At 46.8% G+C, this 14,606-nt stretch overlaps 1 protein-coding gene across 7 annotated transcripts in view; it reads right to left on the bottom strand.

Moving 5' to 3' along the window:
* The window catches only part of LOC121600951 (homeobox protein homothorax), a 192,328-nt gene that overhangs the window by 117,648 nt on the left and 60,074 nt on the right, over window positions 1-14,606 (bottom strand). For all 7 annotated transcript variants that reach the window (XM_041929764.1, XM_041929752.1, XM_041929742.1 and 4 more), the window contains exons 5-7: window positions 12,322-12,372; window positions 12,030-12,080; window positions 1,399-1,584 (exon numbers count right to left, since the gene is read on the bottom strand). In XM_041929764.1, the coding sequence (XP_041785698.1) occupies window positions 1,399-1,584; window positions 12,030-12,080; window positions 12,322-12,372 (288 nt within the window). The remainder of the gene's footprint in view (window positions 1-1,398; window positions 1,585-12,029; window positions 12,081-12,321; window positions 12,373-14,606) is intronic.

Genomic DNA, 14,606 nt, shown 5'->3' with positions numbered 1-14,606 from the left:
AAAAAACACACACACACACAAAAGCATTTGGATGTGGTGTATGCAGCAGGGCAGGGCTTTGCGCATCAGCCGCCTACCAACCCTTCCACCACGGCTGGTGCGGTGCTGGAAGAGCTTTTAATTTTAATATAATGTCTCCCCTCGGAATGCAATTCCGAAGCTTCTGTACGGTTGATGCAAACGCTTCATTAATCATCTCATTTCATTCGCATTGTGCATGCCAGCTGCCCCGCCAAAAGGCAGCCAGTCCACCAGCCAGCCAGCCCGCCAGCCAGCTAGAGATGAATGCACATGCTCAATTTGCGTAACGTAACCTGCCCAGTACCAGCCGGTCAGCCGTTTTGCAACTCAATTGTGCATTCTCCACCATTGGCGATCCGGCATGATCCGCCAAGGTTGCGCGGGCTTTCCGACAAGGGAAAAGCTGGAGTGTTTAAAGAAAAAAAAAATACATGTAAAGAGCTCGAGGGAGAACTCATAAATGCAATCATCAATGCGAAATAAGTAGCAGGTCCAGCACTGGCAAGCAAGAGTGTGTTTGTGTCTGGTTTTATTCCCCTCTCTGCTCCTATACTGTAATACTCTGCCTTTGACTCGCCTTTCTGCTAGCGATGCTGTGATTTCTTGTTCAGCTGGTTTTGTTTAATAATTTTTTTTTGGTATGCTTGGTATTCTAGTTTGCAGCCGGAAATGTGTGTTAAAGCAATCAATGTTGCTCGTCGGCTCGTGTCTTAATGGTGGCAGTTTTGGGTTTTGGGCAGTTTAAAAAATGTTAAAACAATTATCGATTTAAAAAAAAAATTGGTTCATAACTGTATGGTATGCATATAAGTTTTGTGGTGGCTTTTGGCTGTAACCTTTTTAAGTTCATAATTTCGAAGCTTTCTGTTTACGTTTTGTTGTTGTTGTTGTTTCATTTGAATTGCATTGTTTCAAGGGGCTTGTTTCTCTAAACATAAAGAGGTGGGGGGAGCAGGGTTCTCTATTTTGCATAGTGGGGTTTTGTTTGTTTGCATTGGTTTTTTTTCGGGTTTGTTTTTCCTCCTTTCATTTGTTGCGTTCTAGCGTTTTAGCGTTTTGTAGTTATTTGTTGGTAGTATTTTGTTTTTTTTCCTTTTGTTTTCATTTCTTAAACTCTTTCTCTTTGTTTTTGTTCCTTTTCTTGTTACTCAAATCTGTATCTGTATGGGTGTGTGTGTATGTGTTTTTTTTCTGTTTTAAATGTCTTATCAAAGTTCTTCAGCGCGATCAAGTGAAGTTCTGGCCATTATCCCAGGGCATTGTGAGCACCCGCTTCGTTTTTGCAAGAAGGTCATAGTCGTACTACGAACATGGGTGCACCACCGCATTGTAGCTCGCCAATATAGGACCATGTGCTCCCGCGAAGGGGGTACTCACAACGTCTGGTGTGCTAGCTCCATCAGTATGCGATGTTGAATCTGCATTACTTCTACCCTCGCCATTGGCACCGCCTAATTCTGGTGGTTTGGTGGTGTCCCGTTCGTCAATCACTAAATCTATTGGCATTTTACCCTTTAAACACGATATATATCGATGGCAAAAATTATCACACAGTTCATGCACCTGAAACAACAGAGAAAGCAGAGAAAGGGAAAGGTGGTGTCACAAAAAAGCAGTTCAGAAGTTGGCAAAAAAAAGAAGTATCTGCAAGTCGCGATTATTGCTTTTGCTGTTTGCTTCTTTTTTTTCACACTGTGATTTGCTTTGCTTTTTCCAGTCGAGGCATTCGCACTCGCCCTTCAGTTTCTTCCCTTCTCTTTTCTTCTCTTGCCTTCATCCAATTCGGGGCCGGTTGTGTGCGTGTGCTACCCGTGTTTCTAGGACGCTATGATCTTCCATTGTAGTTTTGTTATTTTAATAATGTTTTGTTTTTTGTTTTGTTGTTTTTTGAATTTTAAATTTCCCTTTTTTTGTTTTTTTTTTACAACTCAGTTTAGCAGTGCAGTGCAACAATGCACCAAATGCACAACAATCGTTCAAGTGCACGTGTCGATGGGTTGGGCGGGGTTGGCCGGTTGGGTGAGGCAGAGCGCCGCAGCATTTTGCGTACCAAATGCACCGCCATCACCACCATCACCAGCAGCCACCAGTACCACCATCGACACAACATTTGCCATGGTTTGATGGCTTTGTTTCATGTTTCAATGCTGCATGGGATATTTATCAGTCGACCAGCAATAAAATATTGGCTACATTTTTGTCATTCTTTTGGAAGGTTTTTTTGTTTGTTTGTTGGTTTGGTTTTTGTTCTTGTTTGTCGGTATGCGTTTTCATTCGGATCTATTGCTCAATCGTGTTCGATTGGTGTAAAATTTATTTATCGCACACCGTGCAAACGTCATTTTTGAATAGGTGGTTTTGTTTTTTTATAAAGGTTTTTTTCGCGTTTGTTTGTCTGTTTGGTATTTGTTATCTCGAAGCTTCAGTATTTCATATCACGGGTGGGTTTTTTGTTGGTTGGACCGGCCGTGTTTAACACAGTGGAAAGAATTGTGAATTATTGCTCGCTTTTCGTATCCATCACACTTTTCATCAGGGATCAGAGTAAAACACAATGCCCCGAACCGTCGAATGTGTGTGTGTGTGAACGAGAAATCGACAACAAAGGCGAACTCACCCTTTTTTGCCTCTCTTTCGGACTGCATGGAGTCATAATTTATAATAAAGCATTGTTGCAGTAAAGGATCAAAATCGCATTTGACTGGCAGCATAAAGACCAATGCAATCGATATCGCATCATGCTTTCGGTTAAGCTATGGGCAGAAGAAGAACGAACACACAACCGATTGGTATTGGTGATCGTTTTCTGCCTTTCTTCCATTCCATTAAAGTGAAGGGTTTGATCACTGACGGCGACTTTTACACATTTCGCAACAACGGTCAATGAACATAACAGATTAAAACAGTCGTCGCGTGTGTTTGATGCACGCTGGAATCTTATGCATTATGAGCATGGTAGATCCTTTTCAAGATTTAATGGACACCATGGACACAAGCATAACGAACAGTTCCGTCCGAGGGTTATGTGCATATGAGTTGTGCATTCGTTACAAACACATTTGTCATTGCACCGTTGCACCTTAAATTGGTTTGTGTGTGGTTTGGTGCAATCTAAATTCCACCACCAGCAAGGTGACAATGTGGATCGCGATAATTGAAGTTAATTTTTCCCAAAAGTCGACCCGCTGGCCGCTGCTGGCAAAGGCACCAGAATGCATTCGAAAGCGAGATCCACTGTTTTTGTCGATTGATCTTTACACAATCTGCAATCTTTTAATGCTGCAAAAAGGAAGCAAAGGAATTGTGTGCGAACGAACAAAAATACGCACACACTGGTGCACAACGCTTGCTCACCGTTTTTGCGTTCGTAATTGTTTGTCATCCTGCCAGCGATCGTTCCCGATCGGGGAATTAAAAATAAAATCGAGCAAGCTCAGAGCGATCGCTCGGAGGGGTAAGCATTTAGAATTTCCAAAACATTCGACAAGTTTCTCACTTGCCAGCAGGGTAAGGTGTTTCTGGGAAAGGGGAGAGTTTTTGTTTGTTTGTTTGTTTGTTTTGTTTTACGCGTGTTGAGTGTTTGTCATCGTCCGTTTGATTTGTCATCCGGTTCTTACCATTTGCCACCGCTCGTTCGATCGATCTCGGTGACGCGCGCGTAGTCAGCTTTAGCAAAGTGTTGATAGTGTTGATAGCGAAACAGTGTTACAGTACAAATATGAGAAGAAAACAAAACGATAAAGTAAAGCATTTCATTCAGCGAATTTCAGGCAATACGTTTTCTCTACCGATTACGGAGGTATACGGAACTGAACCTATAGCACGGAAAAGCGGTCGAAAACAAAAAAACACACCACTTGGTGCTGCATATTTTAGAATCGTTTAAATTGCGACGAGCCGATCAGACTCCAGAACCAGAATGATCAACACACACGCTTGATCGCTTCGTTCGTAATGGATTTGGATCTTCCGTGACCTAAACCCCCACCATCCATCGTCGCTTGGAATGTTGCGAAGCCCCAAAACGCACAGCACAACACTCATCATCAAACCGGGGGTCTTGGGTTTAAAAATATGCAACCCCGAATGATGAAGGCAACGATGGGAGGAAATTAAAGCAAGACACACAATCGAACAAAAAAAAAGAAGGGGGGGGAACACCACGAAAGGTGAAAAAATCCTTCCACCGCACGAAAATCCTTCCTTGCGGGGACGAGGAGTGAGCATTGCCGCGATCAGACATAACAAGCGTTTCGAAGGGCAGGAGTCAATGAGTTTTGAGCGCGTTTCAAAGTATTTTTCGATAAACATTCCACACCGTCGTTCTGAGCAGTTCAGCCCGGACTGAAAGGGTTTCCTTGCTCCCGTAGGGTTTGGGGGATTGCTTGTTGGGGGGGGGGGGAAGTTTAATCACCTTCCGAATAAGTCCCAGGAACCGTCGACTCTGTGTGTGTGTTTGGCGTTAACGTTTAGGGCCTTGGGCACGGGAATCAATCCGGTTATTCTTCAGTTCTTTCCCGTAAATGTGAAACGCAAAACGCGATTCCTTTGCCAAATCCTTCCCAAACTATCTTCAACCAAATGGTTGTGAGTGTCTGTGTGTATGTGCGTGTTGATGTGTGTTTGCGTTCAGGTGGATAACGTGGATAAAAGTCAGTTAGAAGTTGAGCGCAATCCCCACACGAAACCAGCACACGGACACACTTCTAGTGTTTCGGTTGCTCCAAGAACACCTTTTTTCGAGGGAAAAGAAGCCACGAAGCACATGGTGGCCGCAGTGTGCAAAATTCTCTCGTGCCACATTCTCCAAACCGTACCGAACGATTAGCATAGCTCGAGACGCACAGCGATGGCCGATTGGACCACGAGAGGTAATGGGCCTTCAGCCACCATTTTGAGGGAAGCAAACGGCATTTAAGCAGCGAACTGTGCCGTGCTGAATTTGCTACGGGATGGCGCTACCCATGCTTATTTTCTAGTCTCCCTCCGCAAAGGTAAGAGTTGGTCGACAAATTATGAAACCTCCTCCACCTGCTGGGGAGCACAGGTGAATCAAATAAACTTCAACGATAAATGTTATCAGGTGCGCACAGTTTATTCGGGCATCAGCCACTAAACAAAATAAGAAAAAAAAAACGAAGGGTACTTCAAACGAGGACGACGCCTGTACCTCATAAACAGTCATCACGTTTTTTATGCGATATCCTTGTGCGTCTATGTTTCCAAACAGAAGGGTTTCCAACGAAAAATGACACAAAAACAAAACACAATGTCATCTTCTCGCACAAAGCCATAAAAAAAACCCTTTCAAAAACCTGTGCAATCGCGTAGAAGCTGTCAAGTGCTTTTTTGGGATCGGTTTTTTTGCTTTGGTTTGGTTTGGTTTTGTTTTGCCATAAACATAGACAACAACGACGCTTGGGCTTTTGGGTGGCCCTTTCCGTTTTTCGGTGCAAATTGGCTCCTGGGCAGGGGGGTGGAAGTGTTTGGGGCGGAAATTTATCTGCCGGTGACAGATATGGAACCGTCCATTGAACATAAACCAAAGCACACTAGATGCTCTAGCGTTAGCTCATTTCCAAAATGTGTGTGACGACGACCACGATGACGACGTCGACTGTGTGAGGTGGGTGCTGCACGTTCACATCGGAAGGGTTTCCTCTTCCATACCTGGGTGGAGGTTGTTGCTGCCGATGTTGATTCGCACGGAGCATGAGCGTTGAAGCGCTCTGTCTCGTCTGCCATCGGCCGTGGATCCCGCAGGTCGTCCTTCGACGAAACCGAACGGACGGTTCCGGACGGAAAGATACAACCGAATGAAAACAAAGCAAGAGGGAGAGAGAGAGACAGAGAGCGAAAGAAAAAATCCGCTGATATACAGGTAAACCTGTTTTCCCAAAAACGTTAGAAAACCACGCAAGAACTAACGAGCTGCTCTTTGGTGGTGGTGCCTCATGGGGAGAGGTGTAAGAGCAAAACGGAAAGACGGAGGGGGGGGGGGGGTGGGAGGGTGTACGATCGAACTCGAAATGAAATAAATTATTCTTGCCCATTTTGTTTGGGCCGCCTGCGATTGACGGCACACACTGGGCTTAGCTGTAGGAGGTTTGCAGGGGTTGAGAGGCGGTTGAGGTGTACCGCAGCGCAGTGGTCCCCCCTTTCGTACAAAAAATAAGAGGAACGCAAACGTCGTCCACCGAAAAATCAGCCCCCCCCCCCTCCCCATTCGAACGAATTCGTGTAGTGTTTCATTGTGTTCTTTATTTATTTATTTTGTGTTTTCATGGGGAGCCTCTCGTGTATGTGTGACTCTTTTTTTTTCATCATTCGGTTTGGCCTGTTGTGCCTCTGCTCTCTGCCTCTCAGTCTCCCCCCCTTTGAGCTTCGTGTCTCCGCCAATATTTATATGCCATATTCCCTTCCCTGATATCGTTTATCCTTTATTGTGTCGCGAGGTTGCTTTTTCTACCTCAACGCGTTTGGCCTGAGTTGTGTGTGTGTGTGTGTGTGTGTGTGGGTGTGTGTGTGTGTGTGCTTGAATGTTGCCTTTTGGAAGTATATTCAAATGTACATTCGATATTCTTCGCCGCCGAAACAGAAGATTCTGTTTTGTTTTTTGCTTTTTCCCCCCTCTTGAGAAGAACGTCTGTTCCACAGATCGAAAAGCCCACAGCGAGAAGACAGCCCGGTGTGCTGTCTCCGCTGTGCCGGCGCTGTGGTTTCGGCTACATCCCCCCCATCCGCGCTCATCTACGCGCCAGGTCATCGGCCACCGCCCAAACCCCTGCTGCCCTGCGCAGTGGCACCGCGGTGAGGACAAAAACCCCATTACCGGATCGTTTCAATATTCGCCCCGCGGCTCGAATTTCAAAAACCTCCGAATCGAATCCATATTTTATGTCCACCAACACCCCCCCCCCCCCAACACCCCATTTGAATGGCTGGCTGGAAGGGGGAGGGTTGCATTGGGTGTCGCTACTGCTGCCTGAGTTTCAAATGCGAAGTGAGCTCAAGCAGCGCAGACACATAAACCATCTGATTCGACGTACGAAACGCCGGTTCCAGGCTTCGGGGCGAACGCTTTATTAAGGTTGATTAAAAAGCGCAATACAAGAGCCAAACAAAAAAAAAACGGATGAGAACCACCGTGAAACCGTTGTTCGCAAATCATTCGTACACACATTAAAACGGTTCCAGCATTGGCAGCAGCCACCCCCGATCCTGATTGCATGTAATCAACGGGTAGCGGAGCGAGCGGGATGTTAAAATTAAGCTCCACGGGCGGAGGTGGTGCATCTCACCTCGCGCGAAGTAGTGTGCACGCACAGCACTAAAAGGTCCTTCTTTCACCGTTGCTTTCTTTAAAATTCGTGCCTCAACCTACCATCCTGCCTGCCCGCCCGTTCGGTACGGTGAGCGGGTCCAATTTGTGCGCCCAATTAATTGTCCCTGCGATAATTCGCACCGGCAGCAGGGGAGGGGAAAACGGGGCTACAGAAAAACATCTGGAAACGAGCTCACAAATTACTGCGTGCGCAAAAACTTATGCATCGTGGGGCTCGCGAAGAAGGAAGCTGTGCGATGGTGTCCTGGCTGCAAAAGTGTCTAAACTAAAACCTTTTTCTCACACAAGCACACAAACACACACGCACACACCGGCAAGGGGAAAAGGTTCCTTAGCTCTGCGTCATATATTCGTATTTTTTATGACATTCCCGTGCGCCCCCGCGCCGTCGCTGCCGCTGGCGCGGGAAGTGATAATACACGATTCCGGCCACTCACAGCAAAAGCCTCCCCCCCCCATATATGTGCGTGTATGGAGCTGAGTGGCTGCTCGTGTTGGTCATAAATCGGAGGATTTTATTGATCCCTTCCTTGATGTCCTTTTACCGTGCTCGGGCGATGCTGCAGCAAGCCAACGCCAATGGTCCGGACCAATTTCAACGAAACCTCATCCTCATATCAGCATGCCATGGAGAACCATGCCGTGGAGATAAAAAAGCATACCCGATGGACCCGTGGCACAGGGGTGGACCGTAGCAGCAGCAGCAGCAGCAACAAAAAAATATAATGGAACTACATATTTTTAACATTAGTAGACAACCGCACCATCCCATCGACCAAGCGCACACGCGCGAATCTAATCAGAAAAAAGGAGACTCCAGCATGGAGTAGCCGTCATCGTTGAAAGCCTTGTGGTTTTGTGTGGGAGCTAAACGAAAAGGAAGGAAAACACACACACGTATTCTATCGCACACAGAAACAATTGAAAGATGATTTTTCATCCCCAACTGTGCGGTGGTGTATCAACACACAGCCGAGAGCGACACCTCCAACCTTTCAATGTTGAGTCGAGGGACTCGAGAGCGCAATCAGCGATCGAGCGACTACGGTACCGGTTCAACAAATTGCGTCGGTACATCAAAGTGTCATTTGTGAGCGTTGGTGAGGAAAGGAGGAGGTGGCTTTGCCTCCCCACAATACACACACACACACACATACGCACATAGGGCCGCTGGTTTTGCTACTAATATTATTATTGCAATCAATCATCGAGGCTCAATCCGATCACGATCCGACGATGCAATCGACGATGCTTGTCACACAAGGCTGCTTTCAATTGCCGGATAACGTACAGTTGGATGGAGGGAGGGGGGGGGGGTGAAGGGACAAAATCCACCAACAGCTGATCAGTTTGCACTGATAAGTGGAGGGAAAGAACTGCCACCAATCCCTTCACTTTTGTGCTGTTTATTGATATTTATTTTCATACATGTACATGTACACACACACATGATCGTGTTGTAGCGGCACCGGGAGAGGGGGGGAGCAAATGGGGAGACGCGTCAATAGCGTCTACAAGCGGTTGAAGGGTCACCACCGCTATCACTACTGCCCAATTCGAGGGATTATTTGATTAGTGTCGCAGCCGGCGGCGACGGCACAAGGAGTGGCGCCAGCGTCAGACTTTGGTGCAATGACGCCATGATGACTTATGGAAAATGGAGGCGATTTGTTGTCTCTCTCCCTCCTGAAAGCGATGAGGTTTGCTTCTCAGAAATTCGTTTGCAAGTCGTAACAAACCTTCAACGTTCCAGTCGGGATTGACACGCGAATACCTTCGGTAGTCAAGCTAGTTGTGTTCCCAACAAGCAACACCATTTCCAACGTGGTTGTGCTCCCTGGTGGTCTGTGCTGCTTGGTAATTGTTTATACGGGATAAATTCTCACCTATTCCTGTTCAGAGACCACCTTAAAAAAAGCTCGCTCTAATGTAGCACCAAAACAACAACATTGCGAACAACATTGTGGTGTGCTCCATGGCTGGCGGGAAGGAATGCTTGTTCTCCCATGCCGGATCATACAAATCTCTCCGCTGCCCTTCCACACAACGGGGGTTTGATGCTCTCGTGTACAAAGTATGAGGAAGAAAATAATTTACGACTCATCCATCGCTCTCCCCCAAAACTCTCGGCTACAAATTGGGTAGGAAAGGCAAGCCCCCCCCAAAAAAAAAGAAAGGGAGCAACAGCAAAAAACCAACACCCCTTCACTAGAGCAAACAAAAGAATCAAACCGAGAACGCAGCACACCACCGCGCACCGTCCCGGGGGCCACTCCAAACTCCCACCATCCGGGGGTGTAATTAAAATGATAATGAAATGTATAACAGATTAGTGGCACGAATTTGTTGCAGTAAAATTAATTAACATTTTCATGACTAGAATTTCATTTCACCAATTTTCTATTCCGGTGCGCACTCCGGCTGCGCGGTGTTGCCCTGCCGCTGCTCCTTCTCTTCCGATGGGTGCTGCCCTCTGGTCTGTTTCGTTGTTCTGGCGTTTTTTTGTTTTTGACTTCTATTTCTTCGCTGTGTGGCCGCGCGGGCTGCGTTCCGGAAGAACAGTTTTACCGCGCACCGGCCAATGGTCAATAAATGGGTGCTGCGGGATTCCCCCGACCGCGCAAAAGGTGTGCGTTCTATGGTTCAATTCGGTTCCTTTTAGCTGCGTAACAGAGGTAGTTTAGGGCTGTGTGAGTGTGTGTGTGTGTGCGCGCGCGCACACGCACAAAATGCCATCCCGGCCAACGGGCGGCGCCCCCTCGAAAGGAGGACCCCGTGCGACCGGCTCGCGTTGCTTTACGGAGGGAGGTAAAAGCGAAGGAATTGAAATGATAATAAAAAAAAGCCGTTCAAGTCGAACGCACGCCAAGCTGCCGCACCAAAGCGCGCCCGTTTTCAGAACGGTGCTTTTTGTCCCCTTGCCCACCACCAACGCTGCCCGGTGCAGCATAGTAATGTTTTAAGAGCCTACTAGCCGCTTATCGGTCGCGCTGAATCTACCTCATGTGTGTGTGTGTGTGTGTGTGTGCTCGTGTTCCGTTCGCTTTATTGGTGGAGGATCCCCGCTGCAACTGTCTTTCCATGGCAAATGCTCCATTTTTTCGCTGCTGCTCTCGGCAACGGACAATTGACGGGACCGGCTATCCAGGGGACCGACTGCTTGCTGCCTCGGTGCACAAATGTCCCAATTGATGCTAATAAATACACCGCCACACACACATCGAGGCGCGTTGTGGAAAACCCTTCCCGCGGGCTAGGGTGAACAGGTGAAAGAAAAACGACAACAACCGATGATCGTATTGCTAGCGCATTGCTTGCGTGTCGAAGGGGAGGAAGGGTTTTGGTAAAGAGCCTCGAAGAAAGGGTCCAGCGAAAGGGAACGGACGAATTCAAAGAGCAAGGAAGAAAGCTAAAAAACACGACGGTATGTGTACATTTATTGCTGCCCTTTTGATGGACAGATACAAATTCTAATTTCATAATTAGAAACTGATAGGGAAATGGTTGTTTTTTTGTTTTGTTTCGTATCGTTCGAGGGATACAGATGGAACGAAGGGGCGAAAAAACGCTTCGCCGATAATATGAAGATAATTGTTTTAAATAAAAGTTAATGTGTCTGTAATATGCGGGCTGCGTCCTCTGCCGTCATAATCGGAGAGTTAACGTTTTAATTCGCTTTTTCGTTTAATTGTAGGGTTTGTACACTATCAACACTTTGTTAATGACGCACGCTGACGATGATCGACGGAATGCATTGCGGTGTGCAATGGGTGATGAAAGACACCGGATTGGTCGGGCATAAAACCCAACACAGTAAGTACTATTAGAAGTTGTATTGTTTCGTATGATTTAGTATCCTGTTTTTTTATACTGAAGCTTCAACAAATCGATCCAAACTTAGTTCGTTTTGATTGTACTATATTGTTCTGACGTCTTTTGTATTACAACAATTGTAAATTACCACCAGCAGCCTCGGGGGGAGGCGAGTAGTCGCTCTCTCCTGTGAGAACTGTCTGTGTGATAAAGTAAGAAAAAAACCTTTTTTTCCGCAAGTTGACAAAAATGAAACGAAACGTCGCATTAGACGCTCGATCGATAAATACCCAGCATCATCGGGCGAAACACAGCCATCACTCCTGAGTGGGGCAATTGTCCACGATCGAGACACTGCACTGTGGGGTGTGATTTTAGGGGTGTGTAAACAACAAGAGAAGATCACCGCTTAGAAACACGGCCAGTAGTACACACCGTACCGTACACGCTTCTTGGGTACGTTGGTGTCGGGCCCCAGTAAGGCAGCGAAATAAAAATATACATAAAACATCAAAAATCAACACCCGCAATGGGTACGGGCGTGCGGGACAGCTGGGTTGGATAGGGACCAGAAAGTGTCTTAAAAAAGTGTATCTTTCTTCCAGTGAAAAAAATAACCCCTTCATTGCTGTCGCACCCTTTTCACCTCATTGGTCGTGCTGATTGAAGCTGTGTGTTTTGATGCTTTAGTTATTTATTATTTTCATGCTTTTCACGAAGAAAAGGAAATGTCAGAAAGTTCGAAGATTGGTTGGTTGTACGAGTAAACTTCGAGTGGAAAATGTAAAACGTCAGTCGTTTGAGGGGTGTGTATTTTTTTTTCTGTGTGTTTGGTAGGGCTAGTACTTACTTTTTCAAGCTCTAATAGATGAAACCTTAGAACTTGAATTGCTTGCACCATCTAGAAATTGGGGGGAGGAGGAGGGGAGAGAAGAAAATGATAACACATTCCATTAGTACATGATACAGTACAGTCCGATTGTCCGGCGGCTAGTGGTATGACCTCATTCGCTGTGCGGAAGGAAAACGAAATCCCTTAACCCCCCGATCATCAGCGATGTGTGGTCATAATACACTAGCGAACAATGCGCTCTATAGAGATAGAAACCCCCAACCCATCTACCGGCGGGGATGATACTTACAAGTGAGTCCACTTCGGGATCTGCTACGTAGTAGGGTTTTTCTTGCCGAATCTGTGAAAGAGGGAGAGAGAGAGAGAGAGAGAGAGAGAGAGAGAGAGGTTAGAAAAAAATGGGTAAGAAACATATAGCAAACATGTCCGCGATAACGGGAGGCGGTCTTAAAGATATGTACTACAGCGAGACCGAGTCGAGAGCGACGTAAGAGTGTGTACGGCACTATCAGCGGAAGCAATATCAGGTAGGTGTGATTTTTGGTAGTCAAACAAATACGCCCTCCCGCATCACACCACAAGCGTGCCCTTTACGTAAAGAGGAACGATTGAGCCGTATACGAACACCCGGACGGTTAGGAAAATCAACCGGTGGCCATCCGTTTTTTTTATGGCACACCAGACTTCATGGATTTATGACCTCAATCTTCTCAAAAAAAGAAACACAGTCACACACACACACACACACACTCCAGCAGAGAGGAGAGGCCGCCAGTACCGCCTTCTTGTTGTGGCTCCTTAACGGCAACCCATCGTAAAAGTCATGAGTCATAAAATTATCAGCGCACACACAGTGGCACATTCCGGTCGCGGCGGTACTAGCGCGATGATACACAGAATGATTTGTTATTTTGATTCCTACTCTCGTGGTCTTTGTGGTTTTTTGTTCTGCCTCTTTGTCTGCGAGGAATTTGTCTTTCAAGCTGTTATCTGCGCAAGGATATTCGATCGCCTCTCGTGCGCCTTAAAGCCATGCTCGGCTGGATGATGTTGACGTTGATGCCTTGGACCGTGGTGGTTCCTTATCCTGGCCGAGAGCTAATGCTCTTTAACAACCTTAATCGCATCAATTACAGGGCGAAAAAAAAACCACGCGCATCCGATGGCTGGCTGTACATGAACCTTCGCTCACCGAGTCGTCTGTGACGCCCGTTTGTTGCGAAATCACGATTTATGTGGTATCAGCCACTGTCTGCCGATGGTGGGGGAGGATAGACTTTACCACTCACAGACACAGCCCATTCAATGTTTTCTTCATTTTGACTGCACAAGAACATCTTCGACTCGTATACATTCGAGGCTGCCGAATGAGGTAAAGGGCGGTCAAAATGAAAAGAGTCATTTGTTTTGATAACAAACTTTTTCCTCTCCCTAAAGCAGCATGCACACTAATGGACTAGCTTTCTCGTTGTTTTTTTTTTGCCTACGATTTGACGGAAGTTTTGCTCGGCACAGTTGCAGAAAGTATCATTAGGGTGAAATGATTAGAATTTAAAGTCGGTACGTTCTGGCGTGGCAGGAAATGTGTACTGCTGCAAGATGGACGGAAGTCATCAGTGGTTTGTTATGTTTAAGAACACGAGTACAAGCAAGGAAGAAAAACGACAACTCCTAGCAGCATTCAAGTTTGGAAATTGCATTTGCGTCCTTTTAAAGCATATCATTCCGGTCTGCTGCCAACTGAATCAACCGACCAAACCAGTGCGAAGACCTTCAGCATACAGGTGATTAAGGTACTCGGCGAGATGCTGAAACGTGGCCTGGGTGTGATCTCTGGCCGGGACGGCATCGGACATTGCCCATCGCCTCCGGACTGTCCATAATAATGTGCCCCCTTAATGGTCATTTGCTACCGATCGAAATGGAGCCTTTAACTGTCCCGGCTCGCCCACAGTGATACGACTCTTTTGGGGCTGAGCAAAAAATAGACACAGACAAACTGACGATGGCCATCTTCACAACCCCAAGATATCTCGAGCAAATTGTGTCCTGCTCATTTCCGGAGTAATATCTTTCTCTTCCTCACGAGTGGGAAGCAGTCGTTGTCGGTAGGAAAAACACAGATTTAGATACTCCTACGCTCTAGTGTGTCCCGTAACGACCGTATCGGTCGGTCTCATCAACGCTTCGTTAAATACGGACAACGATGTACCAAAAACGCAAAATGGCTCCCAGCCAGCCGGCCCCGATACGATCCACAGCCCCGCCTGCAAACAGTGCCACCAGCAAACCAGCAGCTCTCCTCCACACGAGCATATTATTTCACAGTTCGCCTAGCACGGGCTGTCGACTCCGACCTCCCCCGCCCCCGGCAGCTCCAATTGTTGGCCACACAACGACAACGTTGGCCGGGGACCGGGGACGGAGGTTCTGGTCCATATTTTGCTGGCCTGCTGCAAAACAGGAAACAGAAATAGGCCTTCAAGTTGAAGTGTGCGGTCCCCGGTATTGCTTTTCCGTTGCACGGCCGCCCTCTTTTTTTTTCTCGTTCCTTCCGGAAATTAAGGAAACCAA

The sequence above is a fragment of the Anopheles merus genome, chromosome 2R (assembly GCF_017562075.2).
Source record: "Anopheles merus strain MAF chromosome 2R, AmerM5.1, whole genome shotgun sequence".
Lineage (NCBI taxonomy): Eukaryota > Metazoa > Arthropoda > Insecta > Diptera > Culicidae > Anopheles > Anopheles merus.
This window is presented reverse-complemented; position numbering and strand designations above follow the sequence as displayed.